This window comes from Taurulus bubalis, assembly GCF_910589615.1.
Source record: "Taurulus bubalis genome assembly, chromosome: 5".
Classification (NCBI taxonomy): domain Eukaryota; kingdom Metazoa; phylum Chordata; class Actinopteri; order Perciformes; family Cottidae; genus Taurulus; species Taurulus bubalis.
In genome coordinates, this window is record NC_136593.1 from 10,953,665 (window position 1) to 10,970,855 (window position 17,191).

A 17,191-nucleotide genomic window follows, 5' to 3' on the forward strand; every position below is an offset into this window, starting at 1 on the left:
TTGTAAAAAGCTGTTCATGCTGCCCTCTTATCGTCAGTCTATTTACGGATTCATTTCAGGGGACACAAACTTAAATTTGCTCAGCAAAGATTGCCAGTTAAACATTTTCAATGTATATTTACTAAGTATATAGTTTGGGAAAGGTCCTTCCAGTAGACTATGAAACTACAGTGCCTCTAAATCTCACACTTCTCAGGTAACACAAATACAACCAGCTCACACACGCTTCAAGGTGTGTAAATGTGTGCAGAGTTTAAAGTTGATGACCTACTTTACAAGGAGCCGGCCCATAAAACTAACTTTGAGATAACTTCGTCTCACCTTAAAATCACCTGGCTCTCCAAAGGTTGACTGCTCTGACACACAGCCACGATTTAAGTCAAAGATGTAGCTCAGAAACATGTCTAAAAGCGAGATGCCATGTTTGCAACAGCTTATGATACTTTCTTAAATAACACTTATCTGAATGGGTGTTGGCTTGCATAACACTCTCATTACTGTAAAAAGAGCTGCAGGGATGATCATTTTTTGTAGGCCAACCAGGAAGTTAGCATCACACTGGTTACCTCGACGAAAAAACTACCGATTTTTCTTTTTGGGGTTATTGAAGGAAATAAGCTCTGTGGCAATATAAATGTTTATAATAGTTGTGTTTCGTTCAGAAAAATAATCTTTACAATTTAATTCAAATTTTCAAAGTATGAATGCGTATTTTATATCTCAGCACAATTTTTCTTTTACATCTCTTGCATTAACCACGTTAACAAATGTTGATTCCGAATTCTAATGTGGACATTATGAATGAAGCTTCCAAAGATTCGCTTCAGCCTAGAATTGTCTACACATTCACGCTCACTATTTGGCTGCCGTTTAGGGGTGGAAGACCCCCAAACTTTAAAGTACCCTACGTCTACACTCGCAGACACAAAAGGGTGAGGAGAGGAAAAGTTGAGCACAGACAGGCGAATGTGCAACAGCCATGTGACCACAGACCTTAAAATAATACCTCATCGTGCACTGCAGCTGTATTATCATGGACCGAAAGCCAACTCGCATCCAAACTGATTTTTAACTTCTACATATGGCAATTACTCACCTAGATCTTGAGCATTCAGAACCTTTATTGTATTTATGTATCAGCGGTAGTTATGAGGTCGACTGTATTTGCTTTAAAATGGCTGTGTTAATGTTGCACTGATGCAACTCTTGCTGGAGCTGAAACAGAGAGGAGAAAAGTGAATTTCTTCATGAGATAGAACAGATCATTAGTGTGTTATTTGGCCACCTTTGACCATCGGTCTTTTGCCCTGCCTTATAATGGGGTGAGGGTGAGGGTGTGTGTGTGTGTGTGTGTGTGTGTGTAAGAGGGAGAGGTGAGGAAGGAGTTAACACACGATGACTCACCTCAGTGCTTTTACAATCTTGCTTACATAGTTACAGTGTGTTTGCTCTGCAGGTTGATTAGATACAGTAGGCGTACAGGTGGTTTCAAGAAACCATTTAAAAGTTCAAATAAGGAGTCGTCCACAATTAATGTTGCTTTTGTCGTGCTGGCTCAGCGATTTATTAAATACTCACTCAAACTGGGAATAAAACCAGTCAAATGTGTTTTTTGGATCTGCTCCGGGCTTAGAGAGCAGCGCAGTGATTTAGGGGACAGGTTGGGTGACTCAGTTTTAGGGTGGATTTATACTGTTAACTATTTGACAGGCAATGTGTCTACCTGCTACATTATGGTCTGTAAACTTTTCGTGGTTCGGTAGAAAGCAGTTCTTCATCTGAAGTTTTTGCTTGAATCAAAGAGGTGCTGATTTAACCCTGTCTCTTTAAAATTATGTTTATATACAACTTATTTGCATTAGCAAATACCTTCCAAAGCAACTCAAATCGCTTTGTTAAAGTGAGTTTGGTTAAATATTGTATGAATCAACAGTGACAAGAAACTCAATGTATGAACTTTGTAAGGAGAGTCTACATGCTTTGTGAGGCAGCACTGAAGGACAGTGGTGCTTTGACCTAATTGCATGCTATCATGCTGATATTTAGCATGTATAATGTTTATCACCTACAATGTCCCCTGTTGGTGGCGCTAGAGGAAAAATCAGGGCATTATTAAAGGATGCCTCCTCTGGGCACCATGAATGTATGTGCAAAATGTCGCGAACATTCATGAAAACCGTTCTTGAGATATTTAAATCTCAACCAAAGTGGTGGATCGACCGACCCGTGAAAAATTAAACCGAACCACGATCTGTCTGTAACTTTAATCAAAATCTTTAATAAAGCAAAAACACACAAGACCAAAAACCTTTTTTTCCGTTGTCTTAGTACTGTGCTTCACCCATCCACTCTGACTTGCTCCCTGACCTGCTCCCGATGACTTTAGATGTTGTTCTACGACCTAGTTTGTTTTTAGGTCGACTGAGAACATGATTTTTTTCTTCTCTCTTTTTTTAGCTATTTTGCTTCCATAACATGTCTTCTTTCAGAGTGGTGGAAGTATCATCCAAAACGCACATTTAAGTGTTATTTTATTATGTCTGTTTGCATCTGTAACTTTCTCCTGAATTCACCTGTAAGAATATAAAAACATAACATTTCAGAAAACTTATCATAAAAAAAGTAATTGTTTTAATGTAAGTAATCAACAGAAGAAGTGGCATGGCTTTATCTAGTTAAATTGTATACCCTATTCACTTGCAGTGTCTTGCAAAATAAGGAAAACAATATCTTTGAAGGCCATTTTCTCAACAACAAAAAATGTTCCTCGAACTCTGAGCCAGAAATCTCCACTTCAGTAGCACTTAACCACAAATCTTTTCAGATAAATTCCTATCTATATTCTGAAAGTTTTTACAGAGGGGTTTGTTCATATATAATTCATAGCCTGATTTTTAGAACATTTTATTCCTAAAAACATGGTGAAATTGATTTTTTTTATATCTGATTGAGGGAGTGGTAAAAAAGAGATATTAAAAATTCCCTCTGTAAAAACCTTTGACACTAACACTTAAAAAAAATGAAACAAGAATTTATAATGTGTCTTTATCTCATGTTCAGATTTCTGTTCTTTAAAGTTATGAAAACAAGCATATATTTAATAAGATAAAGCCTCATTTGCTTATTTAAACGCATTTCTTCACGGAAACTTGTAATACAAAAGATACTGGTCTTGATGTAAATAATCAACTGGGGAAGTGTCATGCTGTCATGCTAGTAGTTAAATATTTGGCCCAGTTCACCTGGGGTGTCTCCCCTTTGATAATTGCCACATATTTGACAAATCAGCTGATTAGCAGTATTCAAGTGTATCTTGTTAGGGTCAAGGGTTGGCCATGAAGGATTGCATGTTTAATTGAGTTGTTTTCTCTCCTGATTACTGCTCGACTGGGGAGATCTGATTCAGATGTACACTTGGTAAACTGATTTCCATCATTGTCACTCAGCCAGCTCCACTTTAAATCCATTCTCCCTCAAGATTGTTGTCTCTCCTTTTCTTTGTGTTCTGTTAGTCTCTCTGTCTCTCTCCATCTTTCTGGTTTGGCCTTTAATAATGCATTCAGCTGAGAGACTTCTCCGTGGCTCGGAGTTCACAGCGTGTGTGTTCCCCGCTCTTCAATAAACACACACACACACACACACACACACACACACACACACTATCCATACAGAATATACACTTAATGCACACACAGTCACACTTCTCTATCTCTTGGATTTCTGACAAATCCATTGCGGTCAGTGCTCACACTCTTCCACTAAAGACATCCACACTGGCCTCCTTTTTACTTTTTACTCGGTGATCGCTCCACCAGTTCACCCATCAATCCCATCCCAGATGTTTGAGACGGCTACATTTGAGAAGTTCTGTTATTTTATCACATTTGTCCGAGGTAAATAATCACTCAGCACTTGGCGTTGATGTGCTTTGCTAAATCTCCTCACAGAAGTATCACCTTTGATAAGAAGCTTTATTTTTGATCAGCATGTTAATGATGTGTTCACGTCATGCTACCAGAACTGTTGTAACATTTCACAATGTGTGGGCTGCTGTGATGATTTATCCCTCGCAATTACGGACATTTGGGATGAATCTGCGTCTCTGGTTTATGTCCAATGTGAACGTTCAGAGTATGAGGATGTGGAGGTCGGGGTCAGGGATGGATGTGACCTATATGTGGGAGACCTTATATCACCTTTAATTAATGTTTGCTTTTTTGTTAACTATAAGATTTTCTCCAAACCTTAGCTATTTTGGAGTGGCCATGCAGAGATTTTTATAAAGCTTTAGTCCAATAATGACATTCCTGTGTGGCTATGCTGTCCCTAAAAAAACATTTTAGAATTCACATTTAGCGTCTTTAGTGCTCTTACTGTACTTTTAATTTGATTAGCATTTTACTTCCATTTCCAGCAAACATTGTATATAATGGTTGCTGGAAATGTGCCTCACCCACAATACCAGAAAAAGAAGAAAAAAACACATCAGATATTTCACTATGCTTTCTTACAAAGTGCTTTATATAAAATAAGATCATAGAGAAATTGTCTGGAGCGGAAGAGCATTTTTGAGCTGTGTAATCTAATGTAATGCACTCCAATTCAGTACACTATACACTACACTATAGCCTTGCAACTACAGTAAAAAAAATGCCTCTGTCAAGCTTGTAATTTTCCAATCAAAGTACTATAAACACTTTGAAAAAAAGTACAACTAAATCCGTCACCATATGAAAACCTAAGACCTAATCACGAATCACTCACTTTAACAATCTCTGTTCTTGCATATGTTTGTGATTAATAAATGGACATGAATCACAGAGCGGCTGAACAGAGACGGACAAAGTGCTGTGATACATTTTCCAGGCCTGTGTTTTATGTGTTGGCGACCTGTGTGTTTGGGGTAAAGGAAACAGCAGAGGAAATGCCAGCGTTAGCGGGGGAGAGGGGTGGCCACCTCACTCCATCACTGAGGTGAGTGGGTTTAAACCACAGTCTGCCTTAAAGAGACCTCAGACAGGAACAAGAAACACACAATCATGATGCACATGCAGCATATTTGGATAATAATGAGAGACAGGGCACAAGATCAAATTATTTCTTCTCAGGATTTGAGCTACAAATGTTGTCTTTTTAATGAACCGGAGCAGTTCAGTCGTTTGAACGTGACGTTTAAATCCTTTCAGAGGTTTGAATCGAGAACATTTTAATTGGTGAAAAAAGAGGTTTTGGAGCCACTCCACTGTCAATGAATAGAATACTTTTTGTGAATACTGGCTACAACCCAGGTGATTTTCCAGGAATATGATCAGTTTAAAGCTGTTCATGGCTAAGAAGGCCCAGACGAGTCCATAGCAGAGATGCCAGGTGGGTACATTTTCCCACCGGTTAATAAACGTGTGATAAGACAGATAAGATATCTGTGAAGGATCTACCTGTAGATCGCTTTCAATTTGAAATATTGCAAAATAGGTGCTTTTGCTTTTTTGGCAAGCATGCAACTCAGATTAATCTCTACCATTCACTGTCTGAAGTGCACATTTTTTCTATAGACTACAACTATAATGACACTGCAGCTTTTATGCATATTTTATAGTAAGACTGTATCAGCTTAAAGCCTCTGGAGGATGCTTTGGGAGTTAAGTTGTGTAGTCTTCCTTACGTCTTAAAAGATTTTCCTGCATTTCTACACCACTTAACCTCTTAGAATAAATCAAGAAACAGCTACTCTAGATTATTTGATTGAGGGTGCACAAATCCGACTCTTTGATGCGGCTCCTTTGCAAACGTCTCATCTCCACAGCTGAATCCTCTCCGATCAGCGAGCTAGCGTACGGTGGGCTCGCAGGCAAACTGGGCTAGTGTTGACTCTCGGTTTGCTCAGTTTGGCCTTTTAGCTCATTTAATGTTTTGCTGGAGTCAGTGGGCCATGCAGGTTCATTCAACATACACAAGCCTATCTTTTCCTTTGGCTTCATTTTTCTTTCCTTTGTAAACAAGCAGACTCCTCCGTGGATTGACAGACTAGGATTGACAGCCAAAGCTTGCTGTGGGGAACGATCAGCGACGAGTTTGTCTGAACCAACTCAAATGGTTAAAAGGTGTGTTGTCAGTTGCTAAAAATGGTAAAATAATGTATACAGGCTGCCTAAATATACAGGGACTATATAGCCCTCATAACGTTTCTCCCTCTGATTGAATAATGGGATATTTGATCCACTTGCTCCATTGCTCAGGCGTTTATGCTTGAGGGTAGCCAAGTATCCTTGTGGTAAATGTATGACAATTCAGACACATAAATAAAATTGAGGGCAGTATATGCATTGCACTACATCGTAGCTTTCCTAGTGATTCCCACAAATCATTACTTTTCATTTTGTCTCCCAAACACTCTACACTCCATACGTTCACAACATGTCACACATTAACATAGAAAGTCTTCAAATCACAAATGAAACTGACCGCAATCAAATTACGAGTACCAATATTGTCTGTCAGTCCCAAAACTCTTGCCCACTGGAGAACACTAATGTAGGGGGTGTTATCGAGGCAGAACAATGTATAATACTTTTGTTAAAAAACAAACATTTTCATGACTTTAGTTTTCAGAAAATGTAACCGTCTGAGAACGTTTTTTCAGGTGTAGTTTAGGAGGATATGGAATCATAAAGCCACTTGTTTCTGAGGAACAAAAACGGCTCCTCATCTGTTTTGTCAATCTCTAAATCCTAGCTAACAACACTTCCCGCCCTTAAAAAATCTTCACACAATAACATTTATCTTTGTCCTTGGTTTTTGGGTGCTGCATGGGTTTGTGTAATATTTTTGGTATGTGGCTTTTCATTCAGAGAAAAAATACTTACAGGCGAGGTAGCTCAGTTCCAGTTCTTAGATTTACAAAAGGGAATAAGGGACTTTGCGCTCATCTCAGCACCATGCTTCAGAAAATTCCATTACCATTCTGGAGTATAGATTTAAGATGGAATTAAGGGCTCCTCCATCTGGCAGAAGGATTTTACCCACCAGTGAAGGATGAGTCTCTGTGTCAACACGGAATAGATTCATACAGCATATATTGCTTTTCCTGTTTGATTGGGTTATTCTGTACGGACAGTTATTCATATTCCATTTCAATACGAGAACGATAAAGCTGAATAAAACCCTCAAGTATAGTGGAGACTGGAGGAGGGACATTTTCTAAAGACTTGACTGTGACACAGACTATGTATTGTGAAACAGGAAATGTGTGTACAAAGACAATCTGAAAGCTTCTGTTCTTTCCAAAATGGCAGATTAAAGGCTGTTGATGCGTGTATGAACAAGTAGATTCACGATGGTGGGTAAAGCTGCTGATGAGCTCATGTCTTTTGTTGTTCACATAGCGTTGAATACGTCCTAATCTTTACATAAGCTTGTTTGTCTTATCCTGCTTTTATTACATAACTCCTCCTGCTTGTAACGAAGAAATACCATTTAAAGGCATTGACAATCTGCTCACTCAGCTTCTTATATGAGCAATGTGGCTCAACTAAATCATGTCACGTACTTCTGACCACAAATCAGGATTTCGCAACATTTTGAATCATAATCAGAAGAAAGGTGGCAGGCTGTTTGCTTGTGTTGCCAGGCTACTGTCATTTTAGATGTGCCGCCGACAATTCACAGATTTAGAGTCTAGACAACCTGAGAGGGGCCACATCTAAATTGGGACCAAAATAGCAAAATAGTACTGTTAGAAACCAGCCAATCAGAATAAAACATGAAATTGCACAGAATGCACCATGGATGTAGAATAAAAACTCCAAATTGGCACTCAGTCATTTGAATGAAAATGGTTTGCCGAAGCCAAAAGAAAGTGTTCACACTCCGCCCATAGACTTTTCATTGGAATGATGTCACGTTAATTTTCAATGCTCTGGGCTCTGGAAAGTTTTTGCAAATATAAAATAAAAGTTATTCATAAAATATATATAATAGTTTTTGGTGGTCTGGTATTGAAATGCTTTTTGTGCCTGGGGAGATTTATTTGTTGTACTACTGCGGTTAGCCAGTGGAGCTAATTCCCAGCTACACTGAGTGACCGCACCATATCCAGCTCGTTAAAGGTGCTTAATGCAAAATTGGGAGTTTATCTATTGCCTCACAACAGTGTGTAGAAACCAGCCAATTATATTTGGTGAGCTGGTATATTGCTACTTCTAAAAAAACATACTTTTCAAGTCATCAATTCATGTCGCCGTCTTTGCCTTGAACTCACACCTCCTCCTCTTAAAGATAAGAAATGAATCTCGCACTCCAAAAATGTATATTTTACAAAACAGATTGCGACCAGATGTTCTTATTATGCAGTCTATTTGTACTTTTAAGGCAACATGTTGTCACCTTGTCACAGACTAAATCAAACAAACTCTGATAGAGCTTAAATCACAAGTTTCATGAAAGTTCAAAAATAAGTGATGATAGTTTGTGTTTGTGTTTATGTTTACGTCTGGACAGACACACAAAGTGGCTGCACATCTCTAAGAGAGCCTGTTGTTGTCCATGAAGGGAGTGGAAACACAAGAGCCCTAAAGTTTGTGTGTGTGTGTGTGTGTGTGTGTGTGTGTGTGTGTGTGTGTGTGTGTGTGTGTGTGTGTGTGTGTGTGTGTGTGTCACTGGGGGGGATAAAGAGCCATTGTCTGCAGCTGGTGCATCCCCCACTCCTCCTTTCTGCAGCTGTGAGGAAATCAAACGCTCCTCTTTTCCTCCTCTATGCCTCTGTCACAACCTGCTGATGCCTTATTAGGTCATTCATGGTGAAACGTATGTGATGACCCACAGCAGCAGGTACACCAGCACCATTGAGCTGTTACAAAATGTAAACATTCTACATGACATCATCATAACATTACAAGCTTTAATAATTATATGAAGAAAAAAAAATACTTCAAAACCATTAAGAAAGTTTTTTACGTGAGACAATCTGGATTAGAATAATTCAGCTCTATACATTTAAATACAAGTACAGAGAGTTAGAGAGAAATTAAAGGAGTGATGAAGAAACACATTTCCTATCTGCATTTTTTTTTTTTGCTGGAACAAAAATTACGTTATACTGTCAAACTTCTAATAAACAAACTAGTATTTCCGTGCTGTTGAGATAGTGACCGAAGGCCAACTTTCAGTTCGGAATATGTCCAGTAATTGATCGGTAAGCGAATGTGTGGAAGTGTGAATGAATTATGGATGAATGTATGAACATAGTGAGTGTCAGAGATAGAGTAACGGTGGTGTGGAGATCAGTGGAAAATAAACCGGAGTCATTTCTTGTGCATTAAGAGCATAATTCAAAGTTACATTCTGTCCTCAGGTATTTCATTAAAACAGTTAATTGTCAAGCATTAACAAAAATAAACAGGATGATAACAACCTAATTATAGGGAAAGTATATGTTACTGCTCATCAATAAGACATACATGTCTTAATTCTCTGCCAACTGAGAAAAGAAGGAAGAAAGTGTTTTGGCCTGTAAGGATCGAGTCATGTGAGGAACAAAAATACACCAGAAAGGATACATTTGTGAGCAATATACACACGGTAGTGTCATCATGAGTTGAATAAAAAAATAAAACACATTGAGACTATCGCTTCATAGTGCGGTGGGGCACTCTCCCATGCACTCACGTGCACAAATATGCACTAAAAGGCCTGGCTACGTAAACAAAGCACAGATAAGCTTGGATAACAGCACACACAGAGGGAGAGAGACTCCTCTACTTAGGCGACATTACTCCACCATATCTATACATAGACTGCTGTATGCTGCTATATTTATGCTTGGAATATCACATTTGTTACAGAATGAGGAAAAACACTTCCATATCCTCCCTCTTTGTAACTTGACAAAACAACATGAGGCATTTAGTATCTACTCTGGAGATTTCTTTCATTTCAGGGAATTGACAATTTTCATCAGCAGATGGGGTTCGCCCGGTGGTCGTGGATATGTAAATGTTCAACTTTCAATTGTTCTGAGAACTTTATTAAGGATGCTTTTTGTTCAATTGTTGAGATTGAATGTTAATTATTCACCCCATTTAGTACAAAAGGATATGACATGACTGTTTTTCTAATTCTCATTCATATTGGGAAGGAATAGGTCAAATTAGTAATATAATATTAATAAAAGCATTGTAACATGTAGTAATATTAAGGAAAGTAGGCTACACGGCAACATTATCCAACAGTAACTTACAATGTCAAATGTGTTATTTTAAGATGCATGGGGAAAGTTTAGAGATATTTACAACCATTCAAAATAAAAGCCTACATGAATGTGCAGTTCCATGCACCGAACACGTGTCCGTGTATGAATTGAATTGTGACTTGTATTTGCACATTCCTAAGTCAAGCGTGCCATTCAAAACTAGACCATACAGTGCAGACTATCAATGAATGGTTATGAATGTCGCGGAAGCAGCGCGAGCTCGTGTGACTCTCCAGCGGCTCTGCGCCTTTAAATCCCTCCGCCCCGCCCTCGTCTCAATGACAAGCCCGCAGAGCCTCCTCAACGCATCCAGTGGAAATGACAAACCAGAGGCGCTCCACGGGCCAGCATGTCCAATAACAACAACACGCATGAGCTTTAGCGACAGCAACTCATCCGGAACTCACGACCTCAGACTCTAACGAGGCTTCTTTCTGAGGGGGCCACGTTGCGGTTCTGCGGACAACCTCAAAGTTGGAGCTCGCTCGCCAAATGGACGCCCATGGACTGGAATAAAAGCTCCACATCTATCGGACTGAGGGAAGAAGGAGGGAAAGAAGAAACCTCTGCATGTTCAAGTTTCCTGCTCCAACCAGAGGGGCATCGGTGCGTGCGTGTCGGATGTGTGCGTGGAAGTGTGAGTGTGAGTGCGTGTGTGCGCGCGCTGCAGGACCAGCAGCAGCAGCAGCAGGAGCGGCGGCGGCGGCGGCCGCGGGAAGAAGGGAAGTTTAGCGCCGTGATTTGTCTCCTCTCTCTTCGGTTGCGTCGCTTCTTCATGTCACACCACGGCACGGGCGGATTAACGTTTCCCTGATGAGAATAACTCATCTGTGGAGAGACTCTGTGATCGTGACTATGATGATGATGTCGAGTAAGAGCGTGGAGTGGCTGCAGGAGGAGCTGGAGTCCGGGGCCAGCTCTCTGCTGCTGCTGGACTGCAGACCCCATGAGCTGTACGAGTCCTCGCACATCGAGTCGGCCATCAACCTGGCCATCCCGGGCCTCATGCTCCGGAGGCTGAAGAAGGGCAACCTCCCCATCCGCTCCATCATCCCCAACAACGAGGACAAGGAGAAATTTGTCAAGAGGTGCAAGACGGACGTGGTGGTTCTGTACGACGAGGCGACCCCGGAGCGGCAGGAGTCCGGGCTGGGGAGCTCCGTGCTGGGGCTGCTGCTGCAGAAGCTGCGGGACGACGGGTGCAAGGCTTTCCACCTGGAGGGTAAGAGGAGCTGGCGTTTTTACACCTGATGGTCCGCGGCTGGGTTGTAGCCTGGTCGCGCTAATTCATAAAAAATATTAAAAAAAGAACTCACACTGACTGATTGTTTCATTTCACTCTGATGTGATTATCTGAGCATGTTATTACTGGATATGCGGCTCTTCTGAGTGGCTTTTTTTCACCCAGCACTAAAACAACATGCGTGTTATGAATGATCTCGCCCGCGCTGATTTTATTAATGAACATGTGTGTCCGTGTTTCATCCCCTTTCTGGGTCTTTGATACATCTGAAGCAAACCCGCTATGTGAGAGCTTTAAGAAGATGTTATTTTGGGAAAAGGCTCCTTCACATTTTGACAAGTCACTCGTATCATATAACCTTATTACAGATATGTAAATAGCTTGTAGGGATATTGAAGTGTCACCGTGTGGCGACACTTCAAATGCACCATGCTGTTATCACCCGTCTACAGACTAGAGTTTGTGTCTTATTCATTATGTATGAACGATAATGACTATTATAGCGAAGCGTTTTTTTTTTTAAATCACAGTTATTATAGGTGAATAGAAACGAGGTAAAACACGTGAGCTGCACTCACTGTGAAGTCTCAATGAAGTTTGACATTGGACTTCCTTCACTCAATGCCGACGTTAATTATTGTCTAATCCCTCGTTGTTATTATAATGATAATTATCGGCTGATCTAAAGAAGCGTTCAACGGTGTCCCGTGTCTCGGTAAATAGAGCTGGGTCAAGTATGTTTTCAATTAAATGCTGCAAAAATGGCCCCGCCATGTTGTGCTCCTTCAGGAAAAGACTGGCTTTTTTTTTTTTTTTTTTTCATGAATGAACAAGGAAACGAGGAGACGACGAAACACTCTTGAGTGATCCTCCAGCACTAAGATATGATATGAATAGGATGAAATGTGGTCGCATTATAAGACGTGGACGCATTTGATTTATGGTAATCGAAGAAATGTTTCACTTGAGTCATAAGCCGGAGCTGCCATTCACAAAAAGTCCACTGCGCTGAGAGGAGGGTGTTGCTGTCCTGCTCGTTCTCCCCGGGGCTCAGCTTTTCTCAATGGAGCACATCTGTCCGGCCTGTTTGCTTAGTCACAATGACGTAAATATCACGTTAATCTCCTCTTATCTGTCGCAATACAATATGAATATGTAGTGTTATATAAAAAAAAAGGTGGCGTGGCTGCAATAACTGCGTTTTCAACGAGAAAAGCTATATGTTTTTATTTATGTAATTGTAATACACTATTACAATATAAATGGCACATTTCATGTTTATATATGAGTTGAAGAAAAAGTTATGTAAATGTATTCCATTTGGATAGCCTTCACTACCTGGCTGCTTTATATAATATAATGTAATTTGAGTATTCATTTAGTTGGTAGCATGTGTTTTAATAGATTGTTATGTTTAAAAATATATGTTGTGCTTATTATTTACCGCCATCAACGTTGTTGTTTTCTTTTCTAAAATATTTCTGTCAATTGTTTTTAATTCTGTTAATTTTATTTCTAATTAAAGGTTTATTTCTTGTCATTCAGATTCATGATTCACCTCCTGTCTCATGCAGACTTGACATTCAGCTGCCATTTTGTAGATGTTGTATAACACAACCTTGCCTGTGGTCGTGGACAGGGCACATTTTCGTATAGCACCCAGGGAAATGATTTTCTTGGCTTTAATCCTAATATTGACTTTTTCTGGTCTTGTCCTTGTCACCCAGGGGGCTTCAACAAGTTCCAGTCGGAGTACCCCGAGCACTGCGAGACCAATCTGGACTGCTCCTGTCCCAGCAGCTCGCCACCAGCCTCCGTCCTCGGCCTGGGAGGACTCCGCATCAGCTCCGACTGCTCAGACGGGGAATCTGACCGCGAGCCGGGCAGCGCAACCGAGTCGGAGGGCAGCCCGCTCCCCAACAACCAGCCAGCGTTTCCTGTCCAGATCCTGCCGTACCTTTACCTGGGCTGTGCCAAAGACTCCACCAACCTGGATGTGCTCAGCAAGTACAATATCAAGTACATCCTCAATGTGACGCCCAACCTGCCCAACATGTTCGAACACGAAGGGGACTTCAAGTACAAACAGATCCCCATCTCCGATCACTGGAGCCAGAACCTCTCTCAGTTTTTCCCCGAGGCCATTTCCTTCATTGGTAAGTAAAGTGGACAGAACATTTTCTGTTATGTTACAAAATATATTTTAGGAGCCATTATTTTGATGATGGATTAATCCATTCGACTTGTTTTGTCCGACTAACAGTCCAAAACGCAAACTATCATACCTTAAAAAGAAAAGAAACAAATCTGCACAGTTTGAGAAGCTGGACAGCCTGTGTCTTTGCATTTAAATGTATTAAACGATTATCAAATTCATTGGGGAAATACTATCTGTGCAGCAACTAATTGATTTATCCAAAAATAAAAACATAAAAGATTCAGATTTGAGAAATTTAAACCAGTGAAATGCTTTAAAAACTATTTAGATGTTCAACTACTCAATCAATTCATTACTAGTTTTGTTAAGTTAAGTGAATCCTCCATTACCCTCTTTAAACACATTCATCCTTGAGTTTAAGCATACATCATTATACATCATATAATAGGTTTTGTGGAAATAGTGTTAAACAGAATACGTGTGAAATTCTCTTTAATTGCTTTGTTGAGCTGCATCCATAGGCTCTATGTCACTATTCCGGATTTAAAATGAATTAAATATCACAAAAGGGTTCGGGTTAAAGCAAAGATTTGAATGAAACATGGAAATAGGTTATTTGAGAATTGAAGCCACAATAATGTTATCCCCTCATCTCGTCCCATGTTTAGTATTTCCCGTCATTCCCTCTGACTTAATTCCCAGAGAATGAGTAAATTCCCTCTCTGATGAGTCAATGAGAACCATGGTCTTTGTCATTGTCCAGACCCCTGACATTTTCTTTCTTATTTAAGACAAATGTTTCAGCTTAGGTGGGAGGAAGAGAGACATATGCCAGAGCCAGAGGTCGTGGCAGATTCGAGTCGTGCTGATGTTAAATGTTGCAGTCTGGCTGGCTGTAATGTGCAGGGATTACATCAGGTCTTTCTAGTAACAGCAGGATAATTATGGGTAGAGGAGAGAAGTTCAGGCTGAAAAGGAGACCCAGATGTGACCTCAATGTACTGCAGATTCCTTAAATATCAGAAATGATTGTATGAACATGTCACGATGGAGGAATTTTATGTTTTCAGGGACGTTAGCAGGCTGATAAATGGACAATTCTTGCGTTATAACGCATTTAAAGCACAAATAAAGTGATGTAACGCTGCACAATCCAAAGATCATTTCAGGACAAATGAACCACGGTTTACTTGTTTGACTTCTGAGTCTTGCATAGTCGTGGAAAGTGAGCACACATCACATATAAATTTCAGCAGCATGAGCTCAAGAGCCAACTGACCCCAATCCTACAACAAGAGATGCAGGCAGTGAGAGATAAAGGAGAGGATAAAGGAGAGAGGGAGAAGAGGAGGAAAGAAAGAAGCACTTAACTCTCTCGCTCTAATGGCCTGCAGTGATGCAAGTGCAAGGGCTCGTAACTGATAGAAGGGCGATGGATGTAGCCCTTTAATAATGTAAGATGGGGTTTTTTATTCAAGTTTTTCTACGGACTGAGAGCAAGAAAGCAGAATGAAACATAACATTATGCTGTCATTGAGAGAGAGGTCATTCTGGAGTAAAAATCAAATGAGCGTTTAGAAATAAATAAATAAGCGTTATGATGCGTATGCCTGTGTGGTATCGTGATTATATAACGTTTAGTATTTATTTTGCACAAATGATTACTATTTAGTTGTAATTCAATACCAAGAAAATATGGTGTAGTTTGAGTTATAGATTTATCTTTGTTATATAAGAATGTATTCTCATGTAATTAAAAACAGTGGAACACAGTCCATTGCTTTAAAGTGCCTGAAAATGTGGTTTTAGTCAGTTTGATGTATTATTATTATCATTATTATTATTGTTATTATTGATAACAAGATTGTCCTTTTGTTCTTTTTTTGTTTATTTCTTATTTACCTTGGTTATATGCCAGGATGTAGCCTCACATCTTGGCATATTAAGTTGAAACATATATAAATATATAAGATACCATTGCTAATAGCAACAAGCTAGTTGAGAAAATAGGTTTTCAGAGTTTTTTTATGAAATTTATATTATGTAAATATTGTTCATTGTTTAGTAGAGGGTCCATATTCAAACTATACAGTGTCAGAAAAACGCTCCGTTAAATACAACAGCTGAAATATCACCATTATAGTGAATACATCTCAGTTCATAAGCGCATTCACACGACTAAAATAAAATGTATTCTTCTTATTTATATTGTTTTATGAGAACAATTGATAATCAGTGAAATCGTAGATCAGAGAATCTAAAGACTTCCTTCTCGCTCAATGATCATTTAAAGGCTAAAACACACAGTGGGTGTGACCCTTAATCTAAACCTCTCTCATGGTCTCCTCTCCCTCTTTTCACCATCTTCTGCAGACGAGGCTCGCACCAAAAAGTGCGGCATCCTGGTGCACTGTCTGGCCGGGATCAGCCGCTCTGTGACGGTCACGGTGGCCTACCTGATGCAGAAGCTCAACCTGTCACTCAACGATGCGTACGACTTTGTCAAGCGGAAAAAGTCAAACATTTCCCCGAACTTCAACTTCATGGGCCAGCTCCTGGACTTTGAGCGGACCCTGGGCCTCAACAGCCCCTGTGATAACCACTCGACCTCCCCGACGCACGACCAGCTCTTCTTCACCACCCCGACCAATCACAATGTGTTTCAACTGGACACACTGGAGTCCAGATGAAAATCAGTGGGGTGACTGTTCCTTTTTTGGGGGGTTAAAAGGTGGTGTTGTTACCATGATAACAAGCAGGTGCACTGGAGGGAAGCTGCCAGTTTTAATGAATGTTTTAGCCTCCTGAGGCTCGTTGTCTGAGAGCCTGGCGAAGGAGCAGCGGCGGATGGGCAGGGGAGGTCACAGAAGCCATGTTAAAAAAGGGGACGGGGTGTTTTTTAACCCAGTGGAGGAACTAACAAATGGGTTTACAATGGCGTCCTCCATGGGAGTTGATTGAAATCGAGGGCGGAAGAGCCCCGATCAACTTGTCTTGTCGCAGAGAACCAAGGAGACTTAACTGACTGAGCGAAGGACGCGGGAGGACAGACAGCTTCATACAAAGATAGGAAAAATCTACAGCGCTCGACTTATGAGACAACAACATCCTCTCTGTCTTTCTCTCGGCTCTTCTGGCCGAGCTGACTGGTGCCAAGTGGAGAATCTGGGATTTACTTGTAGGAAATCTCACTCTACTGAATGTAGAGTTTTACAAACCAAGGAAGTAACACACACATAAACAAAGTATGTATGTTTGTACTGTATGTTCTGTATGTTGGTCAACGTACATAGCAGAAAATTCGGTATGTCTTTACGCATTTTTGTATATTTTTGTGTACATTTACGCACAAATCTGTACCTTATATAAATATATACACATAGAAATCATATCTATTCAATCCAACAATGGCTTAAGAGATTGTAAAACTAAAGAAAAGGTGGAGACGCCAACAAAGAGGAACGTTATTGTGATATTCCGAGTTGTCTTTTTATTTTATTTTTAAGTTTCGTTTTCCTTTAAGGTTTGTAATGACCTAATGCAG

At 40.1% G+C, this 17,191-nt stretch overlaps 1 protein-coding gene across 1 annotated transcript; it reads left to right on the forward strand.

Moving 5' to 3' along the window:
• Positions 1-11,059: 11,059 nt before the first annotated feature.
• Positions 11,060-16,337, forward strand: dusp7 (dual specificity phosphatase 7; the record flags this gene model as incomplete). Its single annotated transcript, XM_079218539.1, has 3 exons — positions 11,060-11,468; positions 13,217-13,645; positions 16,021-16,337. 3 exons carry the CDS (start codon positions 11,060-11,062, stop codon positions 16,335-16,337), a joined length of 1,155 nt encoding a protein of 384 aa, XP_079074665.1.
• Between the last annotated feature and the right edge of the window lie 854 nt (positions 16,338-17,191).